This window comes from Patiria miniata, unplaced genomic scaffold (assembly GCF_015706575.1).
Source record: "Patiria miniata isolate m_02_andy unplaced genomic scaffold, ASM1570657v1 HiC_scaffold_22, whole genome shotgun sequence".
Lineage (NCBI taxonomy): Eukaryota > Metazoa > Echinodermata > Asteroidea > Valvatida > Asterinidae > Patiria > Patiria miniata.
In genome coordinates, this window is record NW_024037061.1 from 11,929,134 (window position 1) to 11,956,918 (window position 27,785).

General features: G+C 41.9%; 1 protein-coding gene across 1 annotated transcript; it reads right to left on the reverse strand.

The window, feature by feature from the left end:
- Positions 1-61: 61 nt before the first annotated feature.
- On the reverse strand, positions 62-27,443 carry LOC119730244 (telomerase-binding protein EST1A-like). Its single transcript, XM_038203053.1, has 20 exons — positions 27,300-27,443; positions 23,138-25,817; positions 22,129-22,309; positions 21,241-21,348; positions 19,373-19,479; positions 19,180-19,258; positions 17,148-17,258; positions 16,269-16,532; positions 15,170-15,231; positions 13,786-13,931; positions 12,449-12,556; positions 10,613-10,760; positions 9,540-9,640; positions 7,891-7,994; positions 7,470-7,634; positions 6,746-6,907; positions 6,084-6,237; positions 3,543-3,754; positions 2,833-2,914; positions 62-1,564 (listed from the first exon to the last, which is right to left on the reverse strand). Exons 2-20 carry the CDS (start codon positions 25,807-25,809, stop codon positions 1,437-1,439), a joined length of 5,094 nt encoding a protein of 1,697 aa, XP_038058981.1. The 5' UTR covers positions 25,810-25,817; positions 27,300-27,443; the 3' UTR covers positions 62-1,436.
- Between the last annotated feature and the right edge of the window lie 342 nt (positions 27,444-27,785).

Here is a 27,785-nt window from a genome sequence, read left to right on the forward strand (position 1 = left end):
ACATATAGATGTAAGACATTTCCAACCTCCAACTTTTCAACAACAACAAAGAAAAAATCGCTAGCTTCAAGTGTTTTATTTGCATTACGTGTTTTCTTCCTTCACACTGCCAAGTGAGAGCATGTTGTTGGAGGTAGGGTACAAGACCAACCTTTCCCAGGGCCCAATTTCATGGCACTACTTTACAGTTAGCAGAAAAGTTGTGATTACTATAGCAAACACTTATGCTAACCTTACGCACTATTTCATGGCGTGGATGTGATAACGGTTGAGCGTGCATGGAGATTTCTATGGTAACGTCACAGATTTAAGCAACGTTTTTCCTCTGAGGTAAGCGTGCCTTTTGTGTGCTTACTGCTTACGGCCTCCGTGAAATAGATGGGGGCTCTGTTAGCACAAAATCATGTGCTTAGCAGCGGCACGAAATTGGGCTTAGTTCATGTCGTGGAAGAGTGACGAAATTATTTTTTTACAACAGTGTCTAATAATTAAAAATGTCATCTGATGACAAATTTAGAAAAACCAGTAATCTACGCCATTACGAAAATACAACACACAAAATCCCAAAAATAATTAAGCACGTAGATGTGTCGCAACAGCATTCACAAACAAATCTGATCAGAAATCAATTGTAAAATAAAATATGATTGAAAACAAAATCATTAAGAAAGCACGTTGATCAATTGACTTTCTTTCTACAGCACATGTTCAGATTCAGATCATTAGAAGACCACACGCAATTGAATTAAAAGCCATTCAGAATTTCTAACGACACAAGTCGACCTATACAATCTTTTTATGCGCTCCTAATAATTCTGTACATGCTTTGACTAACGGCAACCGATTATCCAAATTCTATTCTCAAATCAACTTATCCCTGCATCAACCGTGTAAAGATGCTCACAAAGCCTCTGGATTCTCAAAATAATTACAGGAGTAACTCAATGGTGTACTGTCTATACCATCATCAGCAAAACTGTTCCAGTTTTATCAGTTTTCTTGAACTATCGTATGTGCCAAACCAATGCGCACTTCAGTTCTTCTACAAATTTGTGTGACCAAACCCTTTAAGCGATGCTTTCTGCCCTGATTGTCATGTGGACATGTTGGGAAAAATGCATTTCCGACTCCCCACAATAACATGGTGCCTCAAACATAGTCGGGCAAAAGACAACTTGACGATCAGACCCTTTCACCAGTTTGAACAGCACCCTTATACCCTTTTGACTTGAGCATTCATGAATATGTATGAGCTTTGAGGTGGTAACCATGTCAAAGGTCAAAGGTTATCAATCTAAACATGGGGGGCCCACGATAGACCAGACTAGATTTTCCTCACATGGACCCTGAACCCTTTTCTACATCGCGCCGTTTGTTGCATCCCTGTGCAGCGGTGATCCTCGTTTCAAGCGTTGCGGACAGGTTCGGGTGTTTCTTCAAACCTTGGCCCACTTTGCGAAGGCAGTGATGTCTTTGACTGGGACGTTCTGCTGGAGCGCTTTGACTCGTAGGTTGCGGTCATTTGTCAGAAGAACGACGTCGCGGTATAGGCGAATTGGAGCATCTGTTTGGAGGGGGAAAAAAAAGAAAACTGTATAAAGTCCATGATCAGAGTTATAATCAAGGCAAATCAGGCTGTAATCAAGTCAATCAACTTGGAATCAGGTCAGTCGCATTCACTCAATCGCAAGTCAGGCCATATGTCAGATCACAAGTTGCAGAATAAAACAAAGGACAAAGGAATGCCTTTGTCACCGTTCATCTGCTTAATCTGTTCCTGACATGAGTCTAGATGACTTGTGATTGACATATGTGATACTCTGCTGCAGATGAGGTGTGAATGTTGTTTTTCTCGTTATGGGGGGGGGGGGGGAATTACTACAGAGTGAATTACAAGTACAGATAAACATGTTCACAGTTACTGACACCATGTTGCACAAGGGGCAGAGTAACGCGTCGCTGTGTGTGCACAGTCCAAGGAATATTATAACACTTCCAAGTCATCCGTTTATCCAATCATAAAACAGCAACGTGTACTTTTGTGTTAACAACTATGAACATGTGTTGTACCCAAACTTCCTGGACTTTTTCAATCTGAGCTTTTCTGTAATAATCCTCCACAGTTCTTCTTTGAGTCGGAACCAATGGGATGTCCCTCTTTACTAAAATACTCAAGGGGCATCAAGCACTATGGGCTGAATGCACAAATATCCCCTCAACGGTAAGAAAATAGAAAGTTGGGGAGACCACTGAGAAAAGCATTTGTAGCAGTGCCGACTGTGATATTTCAAGTGTATAACTCGGAGGTTTTGTTGGACTGATCGAGATAGACAACTGTACTATTGTTGGTGCAATGCAAGCATGCTTTATTTGACCTTTTCAGTGACCTTATCTATGGAGCGCCTAGTAGCACAGAATAACACAAGTGATCTTGCATGTAATGGAATGCCTAGGATACAAAATGAATGGCTATGAATACTACACCGACGACGCCTGATGTTCATGCGAAGACGCTATGGCTTTGTGCACATTCAAAATAAAATCAGCTGTGCGTACTTCGCGCTTTGTGCGCACGAACCAGTATGCGCACGCGGTGTCTCCCATCCGCAGGGCTCTCTCGGAAGTGGCAAGAAAGAGCCCATTCCTGTTGCTGCATGGAGCCCATGTGAATCCTATGGAATCCTGCAAAAACTCTTAGTAGATTTTTAGGAATCTGCTGGGGAGTTAGGGTTAGAGTTCAGAGAGGGAAACATCACTATTTAGAAATTTTTCAATTTTTTTTCTTGGCCATTTTCAAGCTTAAAAACCAAAGATGTTGCAAGAGATACGCACCTTTAGTGGTTGGCATGAAGTCCTTGGCCCGATCGTCAACATAATGTAGACAACACTTCAAGATGAGATCATCATTGCATCCCTTAAAAACAAAAACAAACAAAAGAATTATTACATTGAATGATATATTCTTAGTAATTTGTTTGAATTTTGTTGCTCAATTCAAGCTTGAATTGTTTTAAACGTGCTGGTGGGTTCAAACTTAATACCCAACTACGTACACCATGATAAATGGTATAAATGACCAGAACACTGAAGCACACTTGAGCACCATTCTGCCATGCTTCAATGCACTTGTGTTTTACCAAACTTATCCTCACTTTATCAATTCATTGGTGGACTTAAATGCATTTAAGGGCTATGATCAATCGTACCTTTGATGATTCTTCAAAAACTCAGCATACTCATCGTATGTGCAGCACATTGAAAATGCATTTTGAAAACATTACAGAAGCTATGTACTCAGTGAACAGTAAACAGTCTTTGAATATTCAGACGGTAAAAGCATTGTCAAATTTTTGGTTGTAACTTTCATTTCAAAATCAACTGGCAAACGATATCCTCGATTAAACTTGAAAATGAGCTCGTATCGGAACAGTTGCAAATACAACTTTTGTTTTCAAGGCAAATTACTTTTCCCTTTGTGCACACTGTATAGTGTTAAAGCCTGAATCTTTTCATCCACTTCTCATATAACGTTTAAGACATACCTTAAAATCCACCTCCTCGCTGCGATAGGCTATCGTGTCCATGACAGATCCTTTGCTGGTCAGGGCTCGGAGATACTTGTTCCTCTGCTCAAATTTCTCCTCCAGACATCGGATGGCTGACCCAGCCCCCTGCTGGACTCGGTACGCTTGGTTTGGGTCATCGTGTAAATCGTCCCGGCTGCCCTTGCCGAGACCGTCCAGCTCATTGATAACTTGGGTGACAAAACGAACGAGTGAACTTTTTATTCAGTGACAATGCAATGAAGTTTTAAACAATTAATGTAATTGTTGTCATAAGTGACGAAAGGAAAGACTGCTTTTAATATGGTAATAAATATGTGCTTGGCCGAATTTAAAAAAGTACTTTTAAAATTTAAAACTGGCTAGGGGCTTGCATGCGGAAAATAAGCACGTAAAAAAATGTGTGCTCACGAGCATCCTCATTCCCACCGCGGAGTGAAACACGCCGTGGGCTTGAGCTGCTTACGTTGGTTGATTGGCATTTGGTGGGTGGGTGGGTTGCTTGGTTGGTGGAAACTTTACTCGGCCATATATTGTATTCATACAACTCAAGTATTACAGCCTTGCATTGGAAAACACTGTTGCGCATGCGTCTAATCTGCATCTTTTGCATATTAGATCACGCCCTATTTTTTTCATTTTCTGTACTCTTTGAGTTAACGGTATGGCCTGGGCACAAGGACGGTGCTTGGTACTTGTTAAACTACCTTCAATGCTTTATTACCTCTGAATGTTACCATTTCAGGCACAATAATTTCACAGGGTACTTGATATCAGTCCTATCTTCACTTTGAGTAAGTTTTCTGTCATTAAAATTGGGTGGCTACGTTTCCGAGTAATTGCAAATGATCCTACATGGCGTTCATTTTAAGTGGGCAAGTACAACAAGCATCAAGAATAATTGACTGAATCCCTTCCCTTTATTCAAGAAATTTAAAAGAATTGTCAATTATAAACTATTACCAAATGAGAACAGAATTACATCTAACAGCTACTCCAGTAGTAGAATTAGAAACATTTAGCCGTTAATTTCGTTGTGAGTGCGGACAAAATGTGAGGAATGGAACTACATTTGTAAGTGTACATGTAGTTTAATTATCCCCTAAAAACACTGAGATTATATGGACCTTATCTTTGGAATAGTATTTGATGGCAACATTTAAGAACTTCTACAATAAACACCTTGTCATCAATTATCTAAGATAGCTCCCTCTCTTTTATCATTCCATTTCTTTAATTCCTCTTTCTCTTCTGAGAGTTTCAACTATTTCAACTTTTAATTTTCAATACATCCCAGTCTGTTGGTTTGTTTTTGTTTTGCTCGTTTTGTCTGTCCTGTTCGGTTCTCTGTCTTTTCTGTACGATCTGCTGTAAAAGTTCTGTTTGTCAAATATTTGTCTTAAAGAAGCATTTTTATATAAGATGTGGTCTTATAATTGCCCCTTTTTTCATTTGCGTCTGACATAATTGTTATTCTTGTATTGTATCAAACATCTTTTTTATATTGACCATCTGTATCACAATTACCTGAATGTACTTTGCAATAGGGATATAAATATTGAGATGAATTGAATTGCATTGAATCACTGATCCTCTACACAAGGATAAAGGACGTCCCCAAATTTCTAGTTAGAGGCGTGATATGGCACTTGCACACTGTGCGTGCACACGTGAGTTTCGGCACGCGACTGCAGTCAAATTTCTGTCAGGACGCCAGCTGTCGGCGATCATGGCGCGCACGCATTGTTCTACATGTTCTATACGTGGACGCGGTATATCGCGCCCCTAGAAAAACTGTTCCGTACATTTTGTACACAAGCTCAGATGAGTTGTTATCCTTGTATAGAGGATCCGTACGATTAACCTATCGCAGTAGAATCGCGTCAACGCAGCTTGTGAAACATTGTCCAATTACATGATATACAAATGGACGTGGAACGCGTAAAATCTGAGATTAATTAACCCTAACTCCCTAGGCCTTTTTGCTAGGATGTAGCCTCAATCCTGCAAAATCCTCCAATTGGCCTCATGGAAAAATAGCATATAGCCTCAATCCTAATTCCTCCGTTATTTCTTGAAAATGGTCGATGGAGGGGTGACTACTGCCTGAATCCTGCAAAATCCTCCGGCTATGACTGTCAATAGGTTGAGGCAGAGGCAGTGACATCCTGGAGCAGTGCGGAGGATTTCAAGTATAATCAAGGACTAAATTTATGCACGGCTGAGCATAAACAACACAAGGTCCGGCCCAAGACCTTGACACAGTGCATACTCCGAAATTAGCAATGCACTTTTGCCATGTAACCTCAATCCTGCAAATTCCTCCAATTTGCAAAAAGGATTTTGGAGGATTCAGGGCGGTTAGGGTTAACAAAACTTAACGTACAAAATTCCCCATAGGTTGTCTAAGGGGCGTGGCTAACTCGCAAACGGCGATAGGTCATTTACCTGCATGTACTTTGCAATATGGAATTAAACGTTGAGATGAAATGAATTGTATTGAAGTGTTCTTTGACTCACCCACGAGTGGTACGACCAGTTTGTACTTCCTACACGCCAGCAGGGCCTGTATCTTGGTCAGGTGATCAATGAAGCAGTTGGTATCCGGCACCAGGTACACCGGTCGAATCTCCAACTCTAGGCCTCGCTGTTGACGATGGCTCTCCATGGTTGCCTGGCGACAAAGAAAAAAAAACACAATCAAATGTGAATGGTGTGTTCAGAATCGTTCAGGAATTTGGTGCACGTGATTGTAATTTTTTTGTTGGGAAAGTTTTGATATCGAACACTTGGCAACAGATGGACCTTAAGTCTTAGAACAATTTCAAATGATTGGATGTATAATGAGTGTGATGAGGAAATGTATATTTTGCACTGGGGATTGAGATCAATTTGACTGGTTCAATATGCAAATATTCAAATTTTTGTTCAATGGGAAATAAAATGTAAGATTGAGGATTTTAGGCTTACAAGGTGATAATATCTGCAGTTCTATTGAGCAAATTGCACACCATCATAATTAGAGTATAAAGAATGATAGCAACCTTCTGACTAAAAATGCTACATTCAATAAATACAGTGTAACTTTAATGTGTTTAAAGGAGTATTTGACAGCAGTTCTTGCACAAAGTAACCGCTCAAGTAAATTGACTGCTATAAACAGTGGTTTTTGTTTATTTTACCTTGATCTGAGCTTGCTTCTGTTGCTGTTGTTGCAAGCGTCTTTCCAGATCTTCCTTCTTCTGTCTCAACCCGCTAATGCTCCCAGAATCCTCTGCTTCCTTCCCAGAATCCCCCTCTTCCTCTTCATAATACTCCTCTTCAACGATGACATCATCTTCCTCCTTAAGGCAGCAGCAAAATCAACATGTGAAAACAACAAAAAACATCTTCAATGTTTTAGATTCTGCATTTTGATTTGTCAGAGACGGGGACCAATTACATCCTTCAATGCAGATTCTGTGTTTTGATTGGTCAAGGATAGGGACCAATTACATCCTTCAATATAGATTCTGTATTTTGATTGGTCAAGGATAGGAACCAATTACATCCTTCAATGTAGATTCTGTGTTTTGATTGGTCAAGGACGGGGACCAATTACATCCTTCAATGTAGATTCTGTGTTTTGATTGGTCAAGGACAGGGACCAATTACATCCTTCAATGTAGATTCTGTATTTTGATTGGTCAAGGACAGGGACTAAAATTGTCCACGTGTGTCTTGCAGTCTATATGTTACATATTTGATTTTTTTCTGTCAGTAGAATATTCATTTCTGTATTTTTATTAAAGTGCACAACAAAGTTAAAGTTGAAGTTATGGATAAGGTCTCATGTCATTTCCAAAGGGCAAATCAAAATGCTTAGAAATGAAATGGTTAAAAGTATTTTTGAATTTGTTTTTGTACCTGATTGGGCATATTTCCGTCATCTTCCTTGGCCATGGGCTCAGGAGCGTCCGACACGTAGCAATTCTTGGCCACGTCGTAGGCCAGTAGGGGGGTCTCTTGTCCGTAGGCGTACTCGCCAAAGAGAAGAAGGGAGTTGATGCGAACACAGTCCATGGCTTCCATCTGAATACAATTGTTCAAGAATATCAAACATCAGCAAAGTCCTAGCAGAGAATATACATTTGCAAACACCCCCCCCCCCCAAAAAAACCCCAAATTATTATGAAATACCTTACTTGACTGTAAGTGAATAATAGTTTCAAGCATCCTGTGAAATCATGGCACCTGGTGTACTATCATTTTCAATTAAAGTGGAATTTTTGTATCAATTTTACAGGATTGTAATATTGATATTGATATATAGTTATCTTGTTCTGACCTTGTTTGTATCTTTGGGAACGTACACGGGTTGTAAGGGTAGAGCAATGAGTGGCACAAACCCAGACAGCTGTACATCCTCTGAAAGCAATATCTCCTGGCACTCTGAAACACAATGATCACATGAAAGTCTTATTAATCCTCCTATGCAAACATGCCTTCTGATCCATGCTGTTACATGGGTCAAAATTGGTCAAGTGACCCATTGGTGTGTTAAAAGTATACCAGGGGAAGTGGAAGGAAACGTTGACTGTTGGTGACCTTTTAAACAGCAGAGGGGGGAGGGTAGGTAATCATCTGATTTTGTAGAATTCTCCGCCTTTCTTTCAAATTTATTGATAAGCGTTGACAAAAATTCTCCTGCTGAGACCGACTCCTCTGTATATAAAAAGCTGGCATTTTTAATCTTCTGTGCATGAGGACACGGGACAAATCTCGGACACGTCCAATCTCGAATCCGATTTTGGTGGACTTCGACTCACGGTTGGACTCCGACTCAGAAGACAATTTGTACGCCAGAACTCAAACGGACTCAAATCGTTACAGACTCAGACGCCAGAAACTTGGACTCAGACATGGACTCAAATATTGTGCAGCTCGACCACTACACTGCAATCTGTCAATTGGAATGCCAGTTAGGGCGGATGTAAACAAAAGTAGCAAAGAAGTTCATGAAGGAATTCTGGCAAAATCAGACAAAACTGGGCACAGACCATAGTAGACATAAATGCAAACTACAGAATGGGGATACATTTTTTTTTTTGATTTAAAAATTTAGTGATATCTTGGATATGTCTACTTCACATATTTTAAAGAAAAAGAGTAAAAATTGTGGAATGTTTTAAAGAAAAAGTATAAAAATCGTGGAATAAAAGTGTCTTTTAAGGAAAAACAATTGACATCTTTCATTTTCACGACTACAAAACTTGAAACTTTAAAGGCCTTTTTCTCAGTATTGTACTTTTTTGACATGTTGATAAATGCGAACTTTAATCAGCCATATGTCCAATTGAAGGGCAACAAACAGTGCTGTAGGGAGAATCTTATTCTCTTTCCTAATACCCACAATCTCTCATTCTGACCTATGCCCAGTTTCGTCTCATTTTGTCAGAACGCCTCACAAATATGCAACTCTTGCGTAAGGCCAAAAAAAACAAAGTCTCCGGTTTCTGGTATGCGCGCGCGTCGCCGTAGCCATGCGCGTCGGCAAAGTGAAAAAGGTTTTTTTTCAATGAAAGATGATGTCTCAAAACTGCCAAACTCACTGGTTTGACTGGAATCCTGCTGCTGCACAATTTTAACGTGTTTTTAGATTGGGTTATGGTCGAGAATAAGCTTTATGTGGCCTCTCTGGACTCCCATATATTTGCACTAAGTTTAGTCGGGCACCATTTGCAGTCATCAGCCGACATTTGAAGCAAAAAAATCAGGTAAAAATAAAAAAAGGCGCGTCGCCGCACCACTTTTGGGGCAAGCTCCATACCAGAAACCGGATACTTTTTTTTTTTGGCCTAAGGAACAACAGTCTAAAAAACTTATAACTTTGTGCACAGCATGCAATGGAGTTCACACAACCAGAAAACAACACTTGAAAACACGAAGTGCCAACATCCTTTCAATACAATTTGGAATTGAGACACATTCACTCACCAGATTCGTCAGTTTTCTTGACAAATTTCGCAACACTGGTATCAATCCTCTTCAGCGTGTTCAGGAGGTCGGCCAGAGAAGACCAGACGTCAACAGAGGCACTTCAAATTAAAACAAGAAGGTTGAAAAGAAATGTTTTTAAATGGCGTAGCATAGTATTGGATCGCTTTGAGGGGGATACTATACAATTAACGAGGGGAAGCAGAGTGGAACATTCCATCTATGTCACCTCATGAAATTATTCTTACTATTGCACGAATGTGAAATGTTCATTTGTTTGTTTGATACAACACCTGAATAAATCCTCGTCATGCGATTAGTCAGGGTCACCAATAGAGAACGAGCAACTTCTTTTTTGTTGGGAGGGATATCATATCGTTTATTGTGTCCCCCCCCCCCCACCTTTTTCCGTCCCACAATAAATAAATATTGTAGGCCTATATTTGATTCTAGCTGATTCATTGACCATGAAGACAACAATGCAAGTGTTCTGTTTTACTTTGATTAAATTAAACCGATATCCAATTTGAATTTTCAATACATAATTAAATACGTATGCAATAATTTCCTTCGTGGTTGTGCTTAAAACTGATAAAAACTTTTTGACAAAACTGGGAAGGCATATAGTAGACATCAAACAGTATCCTCCTTTGAACAGTATTGAAACTACCCCATACATGCCTACACTCTTCTCTCCCAAAGAAGGGAGAAAAAAGGAAATGAAAATACATCGTTCTCATCTTTATATAACAAACTTGGAAAGAGCATGACCATTTAAAAATGATCTAAATTTTCAAAAACCTGTAGCTCAAAAAAAAAATAGCTGAGGTGGCCTCAGATTGCACTACAGAGCGTCTAGAAACCAACTTTTCCTGGGCCATTATGTGGGCCCTGGACCCCACACCATTAGGCTTCGCACTCTGTACTCGTATTAGTCCTAATCAAGGTATGCCCCCCCCCCCCCCCCCACTTTTGAGAAGCAATTGACGCCCTTGAGCAACCCGACACCCAATTTTCTCAGATAAGAAAATCCATAAAAAAAAAAATGTCACGGTTAAAATGGGTTCCTTTACCTGTAAGGTTCATGCGTGCAGCTGGGCGGGGGATTCCACAGCTGCGGGTGGCACATCAGCCAATCCACATACACCTTAACACCTGGTAGGAGCTGCAACAGATCCTCGCTCAACAAGACACGACCCTGGGTGTCCGACTTCAAATGCTCTGGAAGGTAACAATCGAATGCAGAGGGTCAAAAAAATAGACACAAAAATTGCTCGGACAAAATAAACTACAGTAAACTCCGGCTAAACCAATATCGTACAACTCGTCCATCTGACTAAAGTCCCGATTGTCCGTAATGCATTTCCATTGAATTTTTTATTTCGAAGTCGGCTTTTATAAGTCGCCATTTCGCTCAAGTCGTCGTGTTACTCTCGGTCCCCTTTCCATAAAAAGCATTACAAAATCCTTTGTGTAAGTCGGCATTCGAAAAATCTCGCATTGGTATCGACTTGTACTGCGGTTGGCAAGAAGTGTCGAGTGAAAAGTGTTTTGGCACGGCCTGTGATCACTGCATGCATCGGTGTCGCAAAAGGGTGTCCTACTGCATACATCTCATGAGCATATCAATACCAGTACCCCCTCTCGTCTGTACGCATGCGCTCTGTCCATTTTGGGGGTCGCCTTTAATATTGAATGACTAGTGCTGCAGTCAGTGCGTGCGTGGTGTACCGGACCGACCAAGCACGCAATTAATTCGTTACTGTGCACGTACATATATATTACTATTTTGTACACGTGGTCTCCACTATCAATACCCCAAACGTGATGATAAAATTCAAGGATTAATTTGCTGGATTCAACTCAAGCATTAAGAAGATAAACAGGGTAAATCAAAGCCAATTAGTGCAATGAATCGTGTGCAAAAGGCCATTCATGTAAGTTGGCAAAATGACGACTTACAGCATATGTCGGCATTCGCGGAAGTCGTCAACAATTTTCGGGTCCCCACTAAGAGTGCCGACTTAGCCGGAGTTTACTGTAGCAAAATCAGTTTTGAGCTAAGAGTGTAAAATGTCTTCACTTACTTGGAATGCACTTATAGTGTAATCCGGCAAACAACAGTAGATGCCATATTTGAGGTGGTGCCACGCTTGCGCGCACGCGTTCTTAAAGACAGGGCGAGTGCGCATTTTGGTAACCCTATTGGTTGAAGGACCCCGGAGTGCGTGCGTATTACCTGAGTGCGACTCGTGCAAACCTGGTGCCACCGCAGTACCACCTCAGAAAATGGCTGTCGCCGAATTAGTCAATAACACCAAAATTTATTGAGCATTTTTTTTTCTTGGACATGTAGGGTTTCTGGTTGGAAAATGTAAATTCACCCTGTGCGAATACCGTCAGCTTGACAATGAATTTTGCTGAAAAATTGGGAAATGTGAAGTGGCTGATAATTGAAATTTCCAACAGCCAGCTTTCAATCTCCCAAAACAAATGAAACCAATTTTCATTAAGACAATGAAAAGAATTATTGGGTTCAAATTAGAATACTTTACAAGAAGGTTTTCAATATTTTTTTTGAGAAATTGAAGGCTGCGTATGGATATTGACTGTGGAATGAGACTAAGACATTGGTCTGCAGTAATTTTAGCTGGATAATATTAAAATATAACATGGTTTGAGGGTAGACAGTTGACATTCGAAGTCCAAAGTACAAAGCTGACAAATTTGACAACTATCGCAACTACAGTTACATCATTGGTGGGCATGCTAGTACATACCCACATCACTTGCTGGCACTTGATGATTAATTCACCAATTAGCAATCGCCTCGTGCTCATGAATATGTATGAGGTAATCATGTAGTTAATTATACCGCAACCTTATTGGTCAATTGTTTTGAGACGCACCTGTAAGTAGCTGGTTACACCTGCTGACTAGGAGACCAAACATGTCCAGTCCCAGCTGGATGGCTTGCTCCTGAAGCAAGGAACGCATGTCCTCTCGTGGTGACTGGTCTACAAGGATGGGATAAAATCAGAGAACGGCAAAACAGCATAAAATTTGCAATGGCCCAACTTACAAATTAAAACCCTCCTTTTGTTTGATCAATCACAGACCGTCAAAATATCAATCCTGTTCCCCTGCCATGCCTTTTACACAGGCTAGTCACCAACAGTCAGATCATATTTCATGTAGGCACTGTGACAGTTAAATTCCATCAACAGACAAAAGCAGGTGACTGGTAGGCACAGCTGGCTTATCAATCTCCTACAGTCAAAGCATATCAGGTTTCAAACAATCACAGCCAGTCAATCCTGCTTTATGAAGGCAGGGAGCACTTAACTGTTACAAACAGTCACCTTTTTTTATTTTGACTGCCGGACTGGCCTTGTTGAAATTGCCAGCCAGAGAGGGAGGGTTAGAGCTTCGTTACTTCTCAACAATTCTTGTTCTGGAACAACTGGAACAAATTCATTTTTCTATTTCCTAATAGATTTTTAATTATTTTTAGGCTTTTATTTTAGGTTGATTTTGTGCAACAGATCTGTCCTGCGAGAGAAGCAGTTCAAATTCCAGGTTCCTACATTATCAATTCTGATAGCTTCACAGGAACCAGGTAGACAGGAGACAGAGTTGCAAATAATATGAATTAATTCATAACTGAAGGTAGAATGATTTTCAATCAAAAGGTTCATTCAAAAGTGAGGAACTTGTAAAGGTAGAGTGGACCATTTGCAGCTATTCAAAAAGTAACCGACCAAACTATTTTGAAAAGCTTACTTGGTTTAAGGATAGTAATGACACTTAACTCCTTGTGAAATTATTCCTTCTGGCATGCTGTCATTTTGAAGAAAACAATAAAAGAAGGTGATTTCTAAAGATGTGTCAGTGACACATTTTTGGAAATGTCCATTGTTGTTGGTTTGTAATTGGGTAAATCCATAAATGGGTGCAATGACGACATGACGCACGTGCGTGAAACAGCTGTTATTATCCCGTGTGTGACATCACATAGCTACAATTGGCTCAATGAGCATCATGTCCCGAATGCTGATTTTGGGATTGTGTCATTAGAGGGCGCAATTCAAAGTATGACATGGCAACTTTCTGAACTGAAATCAAGATCCAGAATGTTGTGTTTTCTCAAAATATATGACTTTTGTGCCTTCAAATGAAAAAATGCACAAATGGTCCAATTCTACCTTAAAAGCAAAAGCCATCCATAAAATGCAGCTTCATTTACCTTTGGTTTCTGTGTTGTGTGCAGCAAACATGTTGATGGCCATAGCCTGTATGAGCCTGGTACTGGTCAGGGGGGTTGGGGTGTGGGTCAGTAAGATGCGGAATTCCTTCAGGAGTCTGTCCGTGATGAAACCAAAGTGCTCCATGCTGCAGAAACCATCAAAATATAAAAAATCAGAAATGTTAATTTACTAGAGCACTGAGGTGTTGGTCTCAGTGACACTGGGGAGCTGAGGACCCTAATGTTGGACAGGGAAGAGTGGAGGGCGGCGATCAAGTCCCGAGATGGTGTAGCATAGGCTGCGCCCTCGCATTGTATCGCAAGTATCTGCACCATGCACAAACAAGAGAGGGCATTTATTGACCACGTTTGAAAGCCCTTTGGATGAGACACAACGCATGTGCGTACTGGTTCGCGTGTGTGTAGCATGAAATACGCACAACTAATTTCATTCTGAATGTGCGCAAAGCAACAGTGTCTGTGCGTGAGCGTCAGGCGTCATCAGCAGTGCGTTCGAATGTCTCTCCCAGTGGTCTCCCCCAACTCTCCCTTCCTTACCGTTGAGGGGGTACTTGTGCACGGAGCCCATATCCCAGTTATGCACAAATTTAAAAAGGCTACTATTTAGGATTCTTTTGCACCTCCAACAGACAAAAAGATACGTCTGAATTAGGGTCAGACCTCCAATATTTCAAAATCTGTAAAGTAATTATTCCATAAGTAAATGCGGGCCGATGTTTTTATAGCAGTTCGAAAAAAGAAAAGTGGAACTTGAAAATAGCATGCAGAGAGCAAATTTAACCCTAACCGCCCTGAATCCTCCAAAATCCTTTTTGCAAATTGGAGGAATTTGCAGGATTGAGGTTACATGGCAAAAGTGGGTTGCTGATTTCGGAGTACGCACTGTGTCAAGGTCTTGGGCCGGACCTTGTGTTGTTTATGCTCGGTCGGGCATAAATTTAGCCCTTGATTATACTTGACATCATCCGCACTGCTCCAGGATGTCACTGCCTCTGCCTCAGCCTATTGACAGTCATAGCCGGAGGATTTTGCAGGATTCAGGCAGTGAGCACCCCTCCATGGACCATATTCAAGAAATAACGGAGGAATTAGGATTGAGGCTATATGCTATTTTTCCATGAGGCCAATTGGAGGATTTTGCAGGATTGAGGCTACATCCTAGCAAAAAGGCCTAGGGAGTTTGGGTTAATGAATCTTTGAGAAAATGATCCTTCTGAAATAACTGGTGATGTGAGGGTGTTTGAATGAGGTTTGAATGACACTGGAAGACTGCATTGGCATGCTTACCTGGACAACCAAATTATATCACATCTTCCAAAAAAATCAGGAATTTAAGTATTTATTGACATTGCCAGAGACTTACCCTATCTTGGTGAACAGCTTTCCGTGGACATTGAGGAGGCTGAGCACAAACTTCTTGTTGATCTGAATGTGGAGAAACAAAGGCCAGAAACTAGAAAATAATCATTTGGTTTGAGCATTAAACAGGCATGCAACTGGTAATTTCGAAAATATGAGGAAATTCCTAACCACACAAGCCTTTGTACAGGGTTTTTCAATGTTTCAGTGTTTTGTAATGGTATTCATGAGAAGTAAAAAACAAGGAAATCAGCGGATCTGAGGAAAAAATGCATGCCTGATTAAAGGCTCTATAAATATTCCAGAATTAAGCCCAAGATGATGGTTGGGAAATCCCCAAATGCTCATAAACAAAACTTTAGACTACAGACCTTGTCCTGTCAAGACACGTGGCAACAAAGCGTTTACAATTACATCATTTGCAATGGGCTGTGATGGCCTAGTTTTCAAATACCTCCATCTGTGGAATTGATTGCCAAAAAAGTCGACCCCCTGTCAGAGGTCATCAAGGGCAGTGGCCACTCCTCGGAATTTTCCCCAAGATCTTGGGAATTTAGGCAAAGTCTCGGGAACATTTCGCCGATTCTTGGGATTTTTGGGCACATTGAGTACACACAAAAGTATAAATTGCGATCCCCACACATGTTAAAATAGGGTCTGTGCTGCTATTTTGACATATAATCCTGAGATCTTGGGAAATCTTGGGAATTTTTCTGCATTCTTGGGAATTTTTCTGCAGTCTTCTTGGCATTTTGGGGGAGTGTGTGGCCTAGTGGTTAGGATTCGTGACTCATGATCAGAGGGTCCGGGGCTCGAATCCAGCCGTTGGCCATATGAATTGTGTCCTTGGGCAAGGCACTTCACCCCACTTGCCCCTCTCCACCCAGGAGTATAAATGGGTACCGGCATTAGCTGGGGAGTAATCCTGCGATGGACTGGCATCCCATTCAGGGGGAGTAGAAATATTCTCAGTCGTTTCATGCCAAGGAAACCGGAGATAAACGCCGGCCTGATGAGCCACATTGGCTCGGGACAGACTTTACTTTTTTTTTTACTTCTTGGCATTTTCACATTTGATGAGTGGCAACACTTTCCCTGCCTACCTCAACAGGTGATATCCTCTTCAAAGCAGCCTCCTCCTCATCCCCATCCTCCTCCTCCGCGTCAACCAGCTCCGATCCATCATGGCTGCTTCCGTCGCTAGCGATCCATATCTCCCTCCTAGTCGCCTGGCTGTCATCGTCACCCTTTCCCCCAGGCCGGCCCCGTCTGCCCCCTCGCTCCTTGCCCTGCCGTCGTCTCTCTTCCTCCCTGGCTCTATCCTTCTCCTGCTTGGCCTGGATCTGGGCCTTCTCTTTGTGCTCCACCTTTGATTTGATTTTTTTAAAGCCAAATAGTGAGCAGTAAGAAGGAAAGGGAATTCAATAAGCACAATTCTTTTTACATTCTCATTTTGGTTTAAACCCTTACAATCCAAGACCAGTCAAAATTTACGGGGACTTTTGAAGATTTGGATTGAGAGAGGTATACCCCAGCCTCTATCTGCCCCAATAATGCCTAGGGAGCTAGGATAAATACATCGAAAGAAAGGAAAAATCATTAGAAACTCACTCCTTCAAGTCTCACAACTTCTTCCAATCACACAACGTTCTCACTTCTTCCAATCATTATCAGCGAAAGCAGATTTTGGCAAGGTTTTGTTATCAAGCTTATTTTTTTTTTTAAATACAATGACTTGATACTTGAAATCACAGAGTCAAATGTCCATGTTGAATATAAAAAAAATGTTCTACATAAACAAAAAGTATTAGATACCATAATCTTGACATTGAAAGTCAGTCATTTTTTTCCTCACATGACCTCAGACTGTACAAATACAGTGCCTCTAAAGTTACACCGGTGAAGAGAAAATGCGAGTGTTACAAATATATATCTCCCTGACACAAAGTCCATCAAAAACTTGAGATAGCACAAATCCATACCTTTCTCCTGACTTCCTCAAAGAGTGACATAAGACTCTCCCTAGCTGTCAGGAATGGGTTACTGGCTGCCAGGCTACGCATGTAGTAGTACACTGCATCCAACTTCCTCCTCTGAATGAGAGGCAAGAAAATAAGAGAATTAGAAATGCGCCATCACGTGGCCACTATGGAGATGGGAAAAAAGTCGACATCCATTTGTAGACATTACCAAACAGTATTCATTTCACATTATACAACGCCTGAATAAATCCCCGTCATCTGATTGGGTGGGTCGTTGATCACATGTCATTGCATTATTTATCTTAACCCACGGCCCGGCTGCGGCACTGCAGAAATAGAAGTTCTATTCCACGGTGAAAAGAAATTCCATTGCACTGTCACACTGTTGCTGGCTCTGACCAATCTGCATGATCTGAAGACGAGGATTTATTCTAGATTCATAAATACCTAAGACAGTTTACGCATTCTTATTGGTCGAGAGCCCGTCACGTGGCCGGTCTTAAACGGATGATAAAGACATGGCTAGCTGGTCTTAAACACTTTTCCAGTGTCACAATAAAAAGTGGACTCCTAAAAATCCAGTGCCTCTTACCGTTTCATTGGTTGAACGTTCACAATCCTCACGTAGGCATGCGCAACACTGCATGCGAGTCAGAATTTTATAGTTCTAAATTCAAAACGCAACGCCCCAGGTGCGTTCTGCGTGACATCGCGCAGAACATGTTACGCGCGCGTCAATCTCCATAAAAGGGTTGTTTACATCTTACTCGCCAGCTGAACACTCCATTATTTTGCTAGAGGGATGTTTCAAAAAGCATGAAGTGAACTTGTTGAACAAAATCGGGATGTTTTGAACGAATTATTTGATATTTTTTTACGGATAAGGTATTTATGAATGGGAATAAATATGTGCTCGGTCGGTATTTATCACTCTGTTTAATACCGCTTAGAGTCTGGGTGCTGATAATTACCCTCGCCTCCGGCTCGGGTAATTATCAGCACCCAGACTCTAAGTGATCTTAAACAGAGTGATAAATACCTCCAGAGCACACATTTATTCCCTTAATAAATGGAATGTTCCATTCCACAAGGCGAATACATTCATCTGTAACCTCAGTAGCTTAACCCCATGCGTACGGGAAGCGGTCATGGCCGCGGCCGCTAATCCTCATTGGAATGCAGTCGCCAGCTGTGGTATGCCGTGGCACACGGCTAGTGGGTAGTTCCACAGCTGCTGCTTTTGTGCAGTCCTGCTACCACACAAAGGCTGTGCAGTCATGCGGGCCGCTTGCTCTATGTGTGGAGGAATGTCCCCATTTCACCCCGTCCTTAAGGGGTTAATAAAGTGTCCGACATGTACGTCAGAATTGACATAATTGCCCGGAAGGGATGTTTTACAGAGAGGAAACAGGTTAACGACAAAATTGGACTCATGCAAGAACAGCAGATAAGCGCTCCTTCGTCACTTGCAAGAGCTGTAAGTGAGAGAGATGGGGCGAACACCCGCACTGGTTTGTGCGCGTTTGGTGTGAAAAAGGCAAAATTAATTTCATTCTGAATGTGTACAGACGTGTAGCATATATGAGTTTACCATAGTGCTGATGACTAGCTTCTTTCCCTTTCTTTTTTTGAAACCAGAACCATATAAAGCATATAACTTTCATATTGAACTCAGGATATGTGAAGGTTCACCCTAACCCCTAGGGCCTTTTTGCTAAGAACCATAAAAAATCCTCCAAAATTTTGCACTTATGTTCAATTGAAGGATACCCAGCGACTCAATCCTTCAAAATCGGCAGACAGTCCTGCCTCTCAAAAATGCATTCACCCTCAATCCCCCAAAATCCTCCTCTTCTTCAAACAGTATTCATCCTCAATCCTCCAAAATCCTCATGTTTTTCAAACACGATTCATCCTCAATCCTCCAAAATCCTCAAGTTTTTCAAACACCATTTACCCTCAATCCTCCAAAATTCTCCCAAACCGCAATGAGGATTTTGGAGGATTGAGGGTTAGTCCACGATTGACTTACAGTATACAGTGCTAGGATGGCAAGCTGGTTGTAAGGTCTGCCGTTTCTTGGAGCAAGGCGCTGTGCTTTCAAGTACCAACTAAAGAAAAAGATGTAAAAACAAGAAGTTTTTATAATGATGTGCATGCTACAAAACCTATTAATGTTATTGTAAATGTTACCTTGAAAAGAACACATGTTCTTGGCTACGTACTTTCTTGCTTTCCCAAAGTTGTTGGTGTCGTTGGTCAGCTCTTTATACCTCGCAATATCACCCAATGATATCATGCATCGCTGAGCACTCAGCAAAGCCAACTTGATCTGTAAATAAAAGCAAAAAATATAAATTTATCATTATTATACTATATAATGTCACGATAATTAAAACAGAGTGGGGTCTACTTAAGACTTGCAAGATATAGTGGTTGTTTGTTAAACCCGGTTCATACTCGGCGCAAAAGCGAATGCGAATTTGTGACGTAATAAGGAGTACTCGCGCTGCAAATTCGTAAAAGTTGAACATATTTCAACTCGGGCGAATTTCGTAGCGAATGTTTCATGACGTCAAATTCACTTTGCATTCGCATACTGTATGAACCAGCCATTAATGCTCAATAAAATTATACATACAATTTGGGAGCCAAAGGAGCATTCTACTAACTCAATTTCCGGTTTAAAACAACAGAATCAGCAAAAACAACTGTGGCACTGCAGCTTCCTGGCTTGAAGAAGCAATTTGCGAGGTGAAAAGCAATATTCAGTTTCAAAGGTCTGTGATGTTAAGTCAGATTAGCAATCCACTGAGAAATATAACGTATTCCAATGTGCCTGAGGAAAGTACAGTTTGTTTGAGCTTCTCCTTCAATCTCAGTGCCAATAATATACAAATATTGACTGCTTCGAGTGGTGTAGTGAAACTAGCCTCCCAAGGTGATCAATGGATTGCTCTGTTTTCGCGAGGCGTAGCCGAGGGAAATGGAATGCTCCATGGCTCACAAAGGGAGGCTAGTTTTAAATCACCACGAGTTAAAGCAGTCAATATTTGTTTTATAACGCCTCAACCACATATTCTGCTTAATTTTAAGAAATAACTGATTAATTTAATTTTAAGAAATAACTGATTAATTTAACCAAAATCCATTTAAAATGTACCTCTACTTCAATATTAAATTAATTGAAAAGTTACTTGTACTTTTCCAAACCACCCCTTCAGGAAATGTTTGAACCCGCTCCGTAACACAAACGCGTGGGAACAATACGCGCAATGCGCACACCTGTATGTGTTCAAAAGCATACATGCGTTTGCACACATACATACCCGTTGCTACGTTGATTATGCGTACAATACTTTTTCAGCCGTTGCAGTCTCTTCGGCTGTGCACAGCAAGACAGTAAAAAAAGCCAATACCATGTGACTTGCTCTCGGCCAGTCAACATACAGAATACGTGAATAAGGTGTAAAAAAAATCCCCCCCAAAAAAACCTTTATGAATTTTTCGTTACAGTACATTTTCAAGTCACTGTTTTGAGAGTGTGTTAAATGATGACAATATGGAACGAGGTCTAAATTTTGAAGTCCAATACAGGGCGAGTAAAAAAAAATAGAAAAAAATGTTGGGACCATTGTTTTAGTGAAGTTCTTCATGTAGCACTTTCAAAATCTAGAATATGAAAGCCCAATTCATTAGCTTTCTTTTAGTTCAAGAATCATTCAAATCAGTCACGTACTTTTCAAACCACCGTTTTAAAGTTCTGTCCACTGATCACAAACAAGGCGTGGGTTCTTTCATCAAAACGAAAACAATTCACACACATCCCTATGTGATTGGTTTCCTTTCTGCTGAAAGAACACTGAACTTTTTGTGATCCGTGGACAGAACCTTAAAAAACGGTGGTTGCGTTTAAAATTCCGTAACTTGAAAAGTACATGAGTGATTTGAATGATTCTTGTACTAAAAGAAAGCTTATGATTTGGGCTTTCATATCCTAGATTTTGAAAGTGCTACATGCAGAACTTCACTAAAAAATGGTCCCGACATTTGGGTTTCGTTTGTTATAATCACCCTGTAGTTTGTAACCTACCGTTCTCCTGGGCTCTTCATGCAGAGGATCCAACCCGGTGTGCGCATCTAACCTGAAGTTGTAAGCAGACTGTAGCTTGTCCAAGAGTGACACATAGAAATCACTTCCCTGAGGTGACGTTAGAAATAAAACAAACGTAAAATGAACAAATTTAGGAGAAAAACAAAATTGACATGACTAGGGCCTAAATTTGCCAGGGGGAACTTGGGGTCCTTATTTTTTGGAGAGGAAAAATACTAATTTCAAACAATAATAGCTCTACTCTTTATTTAAACATTCAGAGGGGAAAGGGGGTTGCAGAGGGCAGCATGTATACATGTACATTGTACAGGATATCGCATTTCGCAACAAGTACGCCAACTTCGAGATGAGCTAGAAAGCAAACATAAGATACAATCCCCCTAAGTTTTGGATATTTTGTAGAAAACATGTTAAAGTGTAATTTTAATCCGAGTTCGTCTCAAGGTAAGATGATCCACAAGGTTATTACTCAAGGTCAAAGTAAAGGCCAAAAGGTCATCATACTTCAAATTACTCCCGACATGAAAACAAATGCTAAATTTGGATTGCTTATGATGTTACCTTTCCAAAGAAACCACGATCAACAAATTTGGCCCACAGGTTATGGAGATATGGTCATTTGAAAATTGGCGGCAACACCCATTTTGGCCAAAATCGCAAACAAATGACTGGCAGTATTAAACAAGAAAACCTTTGGCCTGATGGAGCTAAAACTGGAGATTTCAGCTTTTTTTCCGCCTAAATTAACCCATACAATAAACAGACCCTGCGCCTTATTAAACAAAACTTTGCGATTGAATTTCTGAGATTAGAAGAGGGAGGAAGGAATCCATTCCTTCCCACTCCAAAGATGTCCAAGAAACTCACATGATTAAGAAGCTGTTCTAGTTGTGTCTTGTACGCTCCCGGTTCCTCCACGTCCTGCCTCCGTAGTGCCTCTATCAGCTGGTAGTAGGCTGTCTTCCATAGCAGCTGCTCAACGTTGTGCTTGTTGCATGTTTCGAGGTCTGTCAGGATCACCTGCTCGTACATATGCTCCAGCTCCTGGCTGAAGTTGACAAAAAAACAGGACAATGTTGGTTAGAAATGACAATGGATTTTGTGATATCTTGGTTCTTGGTTGAGTCTTGGTTGGTTCTTCTCCTAAATACTCCACGTGGGAGTTTATACAGGAGGCCAGAAACACCGGGGCAAACCCCTTCTCTTTAGCGATAAGTGTTTACTGGGTTCTTTTACGTGCATTTATACAACACACGGGACCTACGGCTTAACGTCCCATCCGAAGGACGAAGCAATAATGGTTAAGTGCCTTGCTTAAGAGCACAAGTGTCCGCCGGCGGGCTCGAACCCACGTCACTGTTGCCTCTGAAACACCAGAACGTGAGTCCGGTGTTCTTAACCGCTAGGCCATCACACTCCATGTATGGAGAGCTAGTTAGTCAGTTGGTGATATGATTATATCATTGATGATTATTATCTCCACTTACTTATCCAAGTACAAGTTTGCGGGGGCCATGTTAAAAGGCTTCACTGCACACACTTCACACAAATTTTGTTTTTGAAATCATATCACAATAACCTTTTTCAAACTACATTTACTTAATGCAAGGTCTGTAAACTCAAGAATTGTGAACAAGGATATACATGTACATGTATGTAGAATTTAGCAAGAATTTCACATCTGTAAAAGTTGGTGTAAAACCTTTGTTCTGACACGGTGCTAGATGAGGAAAATCAAAGGGCACCATGTCACGGGCTACGTCACGTTAGGGGACATCAACGTAGCAATGTGTCAGTGCCAGTACTTCAATGTTATAGAATTACAGATTGATCGAGTTTTGAAAAATTAAAGAAAAAAAATTAAGTTAAGACCTACCCGAGTTTCATGATTTTCTGCACACTCTCATCACCATGGAAGCGGCGTGACACTGCATTGTTGATGCTGTGCTCATACCTCACTGTGTCCTGGAGGATCCTAAACGCTACTGACTGGGAGTGGGATTGAGGAGGGGCTGTAACACCAGACGGCGTTTCCATCATCGGGGGAACATCCGGGGATGATCCCAGAGGCGGGAAGTTGCCCTGGTAGTTGGTGATCTGAGTTGGAGGACTTGGATCTGGGACGCGAGAGTCTGGGCTGTGAGCCTCTACTTGCTCAGCCCAAGACATCGCAGGGTAGAACCCTTGGGGAGGGTACATGGCAGGCTGCATCTGCATCGGAGGATAAGCAGAAGGATGATAGGCTCCGTAACCGGGAGGTTGGAAATGACCCCTCGGGTCAGATCCGTGCTCCTGTGGACTACCACTGCTGTAGTCGGGATCGTAGAAATGCAGGTCTGATGATGCGGACTCGGGCTTCTTGGACGATACTAGAGCGGGCTTCTCCTGTGGCTTGTTGGGATCCCAGAGGAGGCTGCGGTTGCCATGACGACCTCTAGGGTCCTTGGGGCGGGGCTCTTCCTTGGTCTGTTTCTGTTGAGGGGTGTAGTACCGGTCAGCGATGGGCCGATAGCCCTGTTCGGACTGCTGATTGGTTGGCTGCGAGTGGATGGCGATGGGATCGCTGCGTTTGGGAGGGAGCCGGATCAGCCCGCCACCCTTGGATGCCGATTCCGGTTGGGGCTGCTCTGATTCACTTGATGTTCTTTGTGATTCCCTGTCTCTGTGACGGTTGTGACCACCTTGCCTTCTTTCTCCAAACCTCAACTCCTGTGATTCCTCTGCCAGCCTATCATCTCTTTCTTCCTCTGGTGACAGCTTAACTTCTCTGACCTGACTATTAAAGGTGACTGTGAGCTTTCCCCTCTCCCCACCTTGTTTTCCGGGCTCTCTTTTCTCTCGTCCCCTTCTGCAAAATTCTGTCTCAGCTCTGGAATCCAGCTGCTCTTTCTGATTTTGTTTCTGCGACGTTTTATTTTGTGACGCCACTGTCCCAGGATGTTTGCCCGAGTCTGTGCTGGAGACCGACTCATAAGACCCGGTGAATTCATCTTGGAGACTAAGACTCTGCAGCTTAGATTCAGTGTGAGCCAGTTCTCTGTCCTCAGAGTTTTCAGACTTTGGGTAGGCCGCATCAACGAACTGACTGTTATCACTACCAGTGGAGCTTTCACTATTGTAGCGCTGTCTTGATCGTTTTGCTGAGTATCTTTTTGATGACGGAGCTTTGAATCTCGTCTCAGCCGTGTGTGACCTCCCTTCATTTTCTGACTTCTTTTCAGTTGCAGGAGGTTTTGAGGTTACTCCTTTATCAGGAGGAGACACTTGAAGGTCTAGTAACGACTTCAGTGGTACTTTCCTGTTATTCTCAAGGGTGAACTTTTCTTGGTGAGAATCCAGGAGCTTTGCGTCCTTGGAACCACTATCGTTTGTCCTCTGCTGCCAGTTTTGGTTTGGCACTTTCCGGGATGTAAAGACCATCGTCTGAATTGTATCTTCGGCTGGTACTGGGTTTGCGAGTTTCCCAGAGTTCTGGGAATCTGATGGTCCTGGTTCTTCTTCGGTGACCTGTGTCTCATCCTGACCTTGGCTACCAGCCAACTTTGGACTCACGTAGAAGGAGCGCTCAGGTTTCTTCTGCCTTGCTGATTTATTTGAACTTTTTTCACTGGATTTGCTGCTGGATCTCATTGCCTCACCTTCACGGTGTGAATGTTGTGTGCTGCCATGTAACCCTTTTCGTGAACCTTGATTAGGTTGTTTTTCACGATGATTGTCTGAGGGAGGTTTATCATTGTTTTGTGACCTCTTTACTGCTTGGCCGTTCCGATGTTCTTGTTTCCCCAACCAGTTGTGACTTTGTTTGACGGCTTCACTTTGGTCATCTGTTTGCTTGACATGAGAGGATTCAGAAACTGTGTTTCTAGCAGTACCCCGTTCAGAATTTTGGTTCGATTCAGCGTTCTTTCGTTTGCCCTGTGGACCTTGCCATCTTTTCTGTTCACCAACGACTGATTTGGTCTCTGGTATCATATCTGGTTTAGTGTTTCCAGTGGCCTCATGTCCCACACTGACTCCAGCATTTCTCTCCTGTGGTGGTTTGGCCGCTGCTTTTGCTCCACTGCCCTTCTCCCCTTTCACCTCCTCACACCCCAAATGACTGTCCTGCTCCGGTCTGGGTTTTGAATGCTGGCTGCCTCTGTTGCCTCTGAATCCCCTCTCAGCATGATTATCTGAATATTTTCTATCATCTCTATTTGATCTCTGCTCTCGGTACGTATTCTTCCTGTCATCGCGGTGCGCTGTTGAATGACCCTCATGCTTTTCCCTCCCACGCTGATGTTGGGCTGACTGTTTTCTTCCCTCTCCTTTATCGCCATGCCGTGTTGGCTTTGGGTTCTGACTCTGAACTTGAGCAGTGTCCTGCGACTGTTTATCGCCGCTGGTGTTTTTAACGGAACTGGCATGACTAGTGTCTTCGGATCTCTTTGCAAGACGTGATTGTCCAGGTTTGTAGATGGCGATGTCGGGGCGGCGAGTGTCTTTACGCTGCTGTGTTGACTTGGTGCTAGTATCAGCGGGCGCGTCTCTGTTTGGAACACTTTCCATGGCTTCGTCTGCAAAGAAAGAATCGGAAAGAATGTTGCACCCTGACGCTACTTTTTCATCACATATTATCTCAATGGTCAGTCATGTGTCGCGCACGTCGTCCAAGCCGTCGACATCGATGCCCGCGCAGCGCATGCGCAGGGTATTATTTTCATTTTTAATTGGAACAGGAAACAGCCGTCGCATTTGCAACTCGCGCCCTCGCTCGACAAGCAATTTGCATAAACGCGACGTCACAGCTTGAGGTCATCTCTTGTCACATTCAAAATGGCTGCCATCACCAGACATTTCACGAGTGCATATGGGCTCCAGAAAGATTCAAGAATATCTCGGAAAATTGAACATCATTACACCTAAGCATCCCAGAAGTGATAGATGGGACATCATAGAATACAACCATATGTAAGAAACTGCCTGTAAATTTTATGAAAACGCCCTCAGTAGTGCGCGGTACCACGGCGTGTGGCCAGAGGTTCAGCGCAGCATACCGCGGCCACACAAGTGGGGCTAAGCCCTAGCCTACTTGAACTTCTGAACGTCCTTCATCTTTGACAGAGACCCGACAAGTGTAAACCTTTCAGATAAAACTGACCCAACTGGGCACGATTGCAGAATACCCCGCCACTCAATCTATCCACCTCGTAGCCGGCTACGAGGTCACGGTTGATTGACCTCAATAAAACTTCTCAGTGCTACTTGTATGTACTATGCGTCATGCCCCACTGCACTCTCACTCCGTATCCGCGTAGCCACCAACAGGGTGGTTGGTTTAGACTTGGAATTTTTTCAGCAACTCCCATTCATTTTGTGTTGCTTTGTTCTCAAATAATCATCACTCAGTATCCGCGTAGCCTAGCTGGCAATAGCCCCATAAATGTGGCCTATTTACTGGACTGCCTATGTAAACATAGGCCACACATCCACATGTACAAAAACGTGTCGCACTTTGCCAAATTTTGATTTTCACAATTAGGCTTACTTTGTAGGTTCTTTTTGCTTTAGAAGCATTCTCACCCTCTTTATAGGCTAATCAGAAAGTGCTGCCTTTTTCAGATGTCTAATTTTTGTGAAATTTCATGTTGAAATTTTGATACGCAAACGTGTGCAAATGTATCTGGAAATTTCATGAAAAATGGACATCTGAAAAAGGCAGCACTTTCTGATTAGCCTATAATTTATAAAGAGGGTGAGTATGCTTCTAAATCTAAAGCAAAAAAGACCTACAAACTAAGCCTTAATGTGAAAATCAAAATTTGGCAAAGTGCGACACGTTTTTGTACATGTGGATGTGTGGCCTATGTTTACGGAGGCAGTCCAGTAAATAGGCCACATTTTTTTTATGGGGCTAAGCTGGCAATGGAAGTTGAATTGTTTCTTTTCCAATTCCAGTGATTCCAACCGCGTAGCCAGAGATTTTAGGGGTGTATTTCCGAGTGGCGGGGTATTCTGCAATGACTCCCAAAATGGCAAAATTGTGGCTTAAACATTACCTTTCCTTCTTCCAGCACAATCGTTGAGAACGAATGTTTTAGGCGTTGTTTTTGTAGTCCTGCGTTCATAACGCGAAGAAGGTCAATCAAACGCTTCTTATCGCCATTGCATTTTCAGATATTTCTCATAGGATGTTCTATTTTGCAAAAGGGGGTTTTCTATTCAGACTTGGTACATTTCTTCAAAAATTAAGTTTATTTATATAAGAAAAAGAAATTAACACCTGCTTAACAATATCACTACTTTTGCTTGCGCTTTTACATTAACAATAATTTCAAGATGAGAGACATATTTGCGTGCATAAGGTTTATTTCGTTTGTAAGCTAAATGTGTTGCCCCTCAATTTCAATCGTTGGATCAAAGTTTTCCAAAAATAACATCGTCTCTGGAGGGCGCTAGGTACCTTTGGCGTTCGCGCGTACCACGTACGCCAATTTTTTTTTTCCGTACCACATACTCGCTATGGGCACATAGCATAGGATAAT

Bases quoted from the DNA above. Each gene is read 5' to 3' on its own strand.
- LOC119730244 (XM_038203053.1), bottom strand. From the start codon at position 25,809: ATGGAAAGTGTTCCAAACAGAGACGCGCCCGCTGATACTAGCACCAAG. The intron at 13,932-15,169 runs GTAAGTCTCTGG...TGGTTTCTGCAG, and splicing joins AAGCTGTTCACCAAGATAGG to CATGGAGCACTTTGGTTTCA. The intron at 12,557-13,785 runs GTAAATGAAGCT...CCATCCTTGTAG, and splicing joins ACACAACACAGAAACCAAAG to ACCAGTCACCACGAGAGGAC.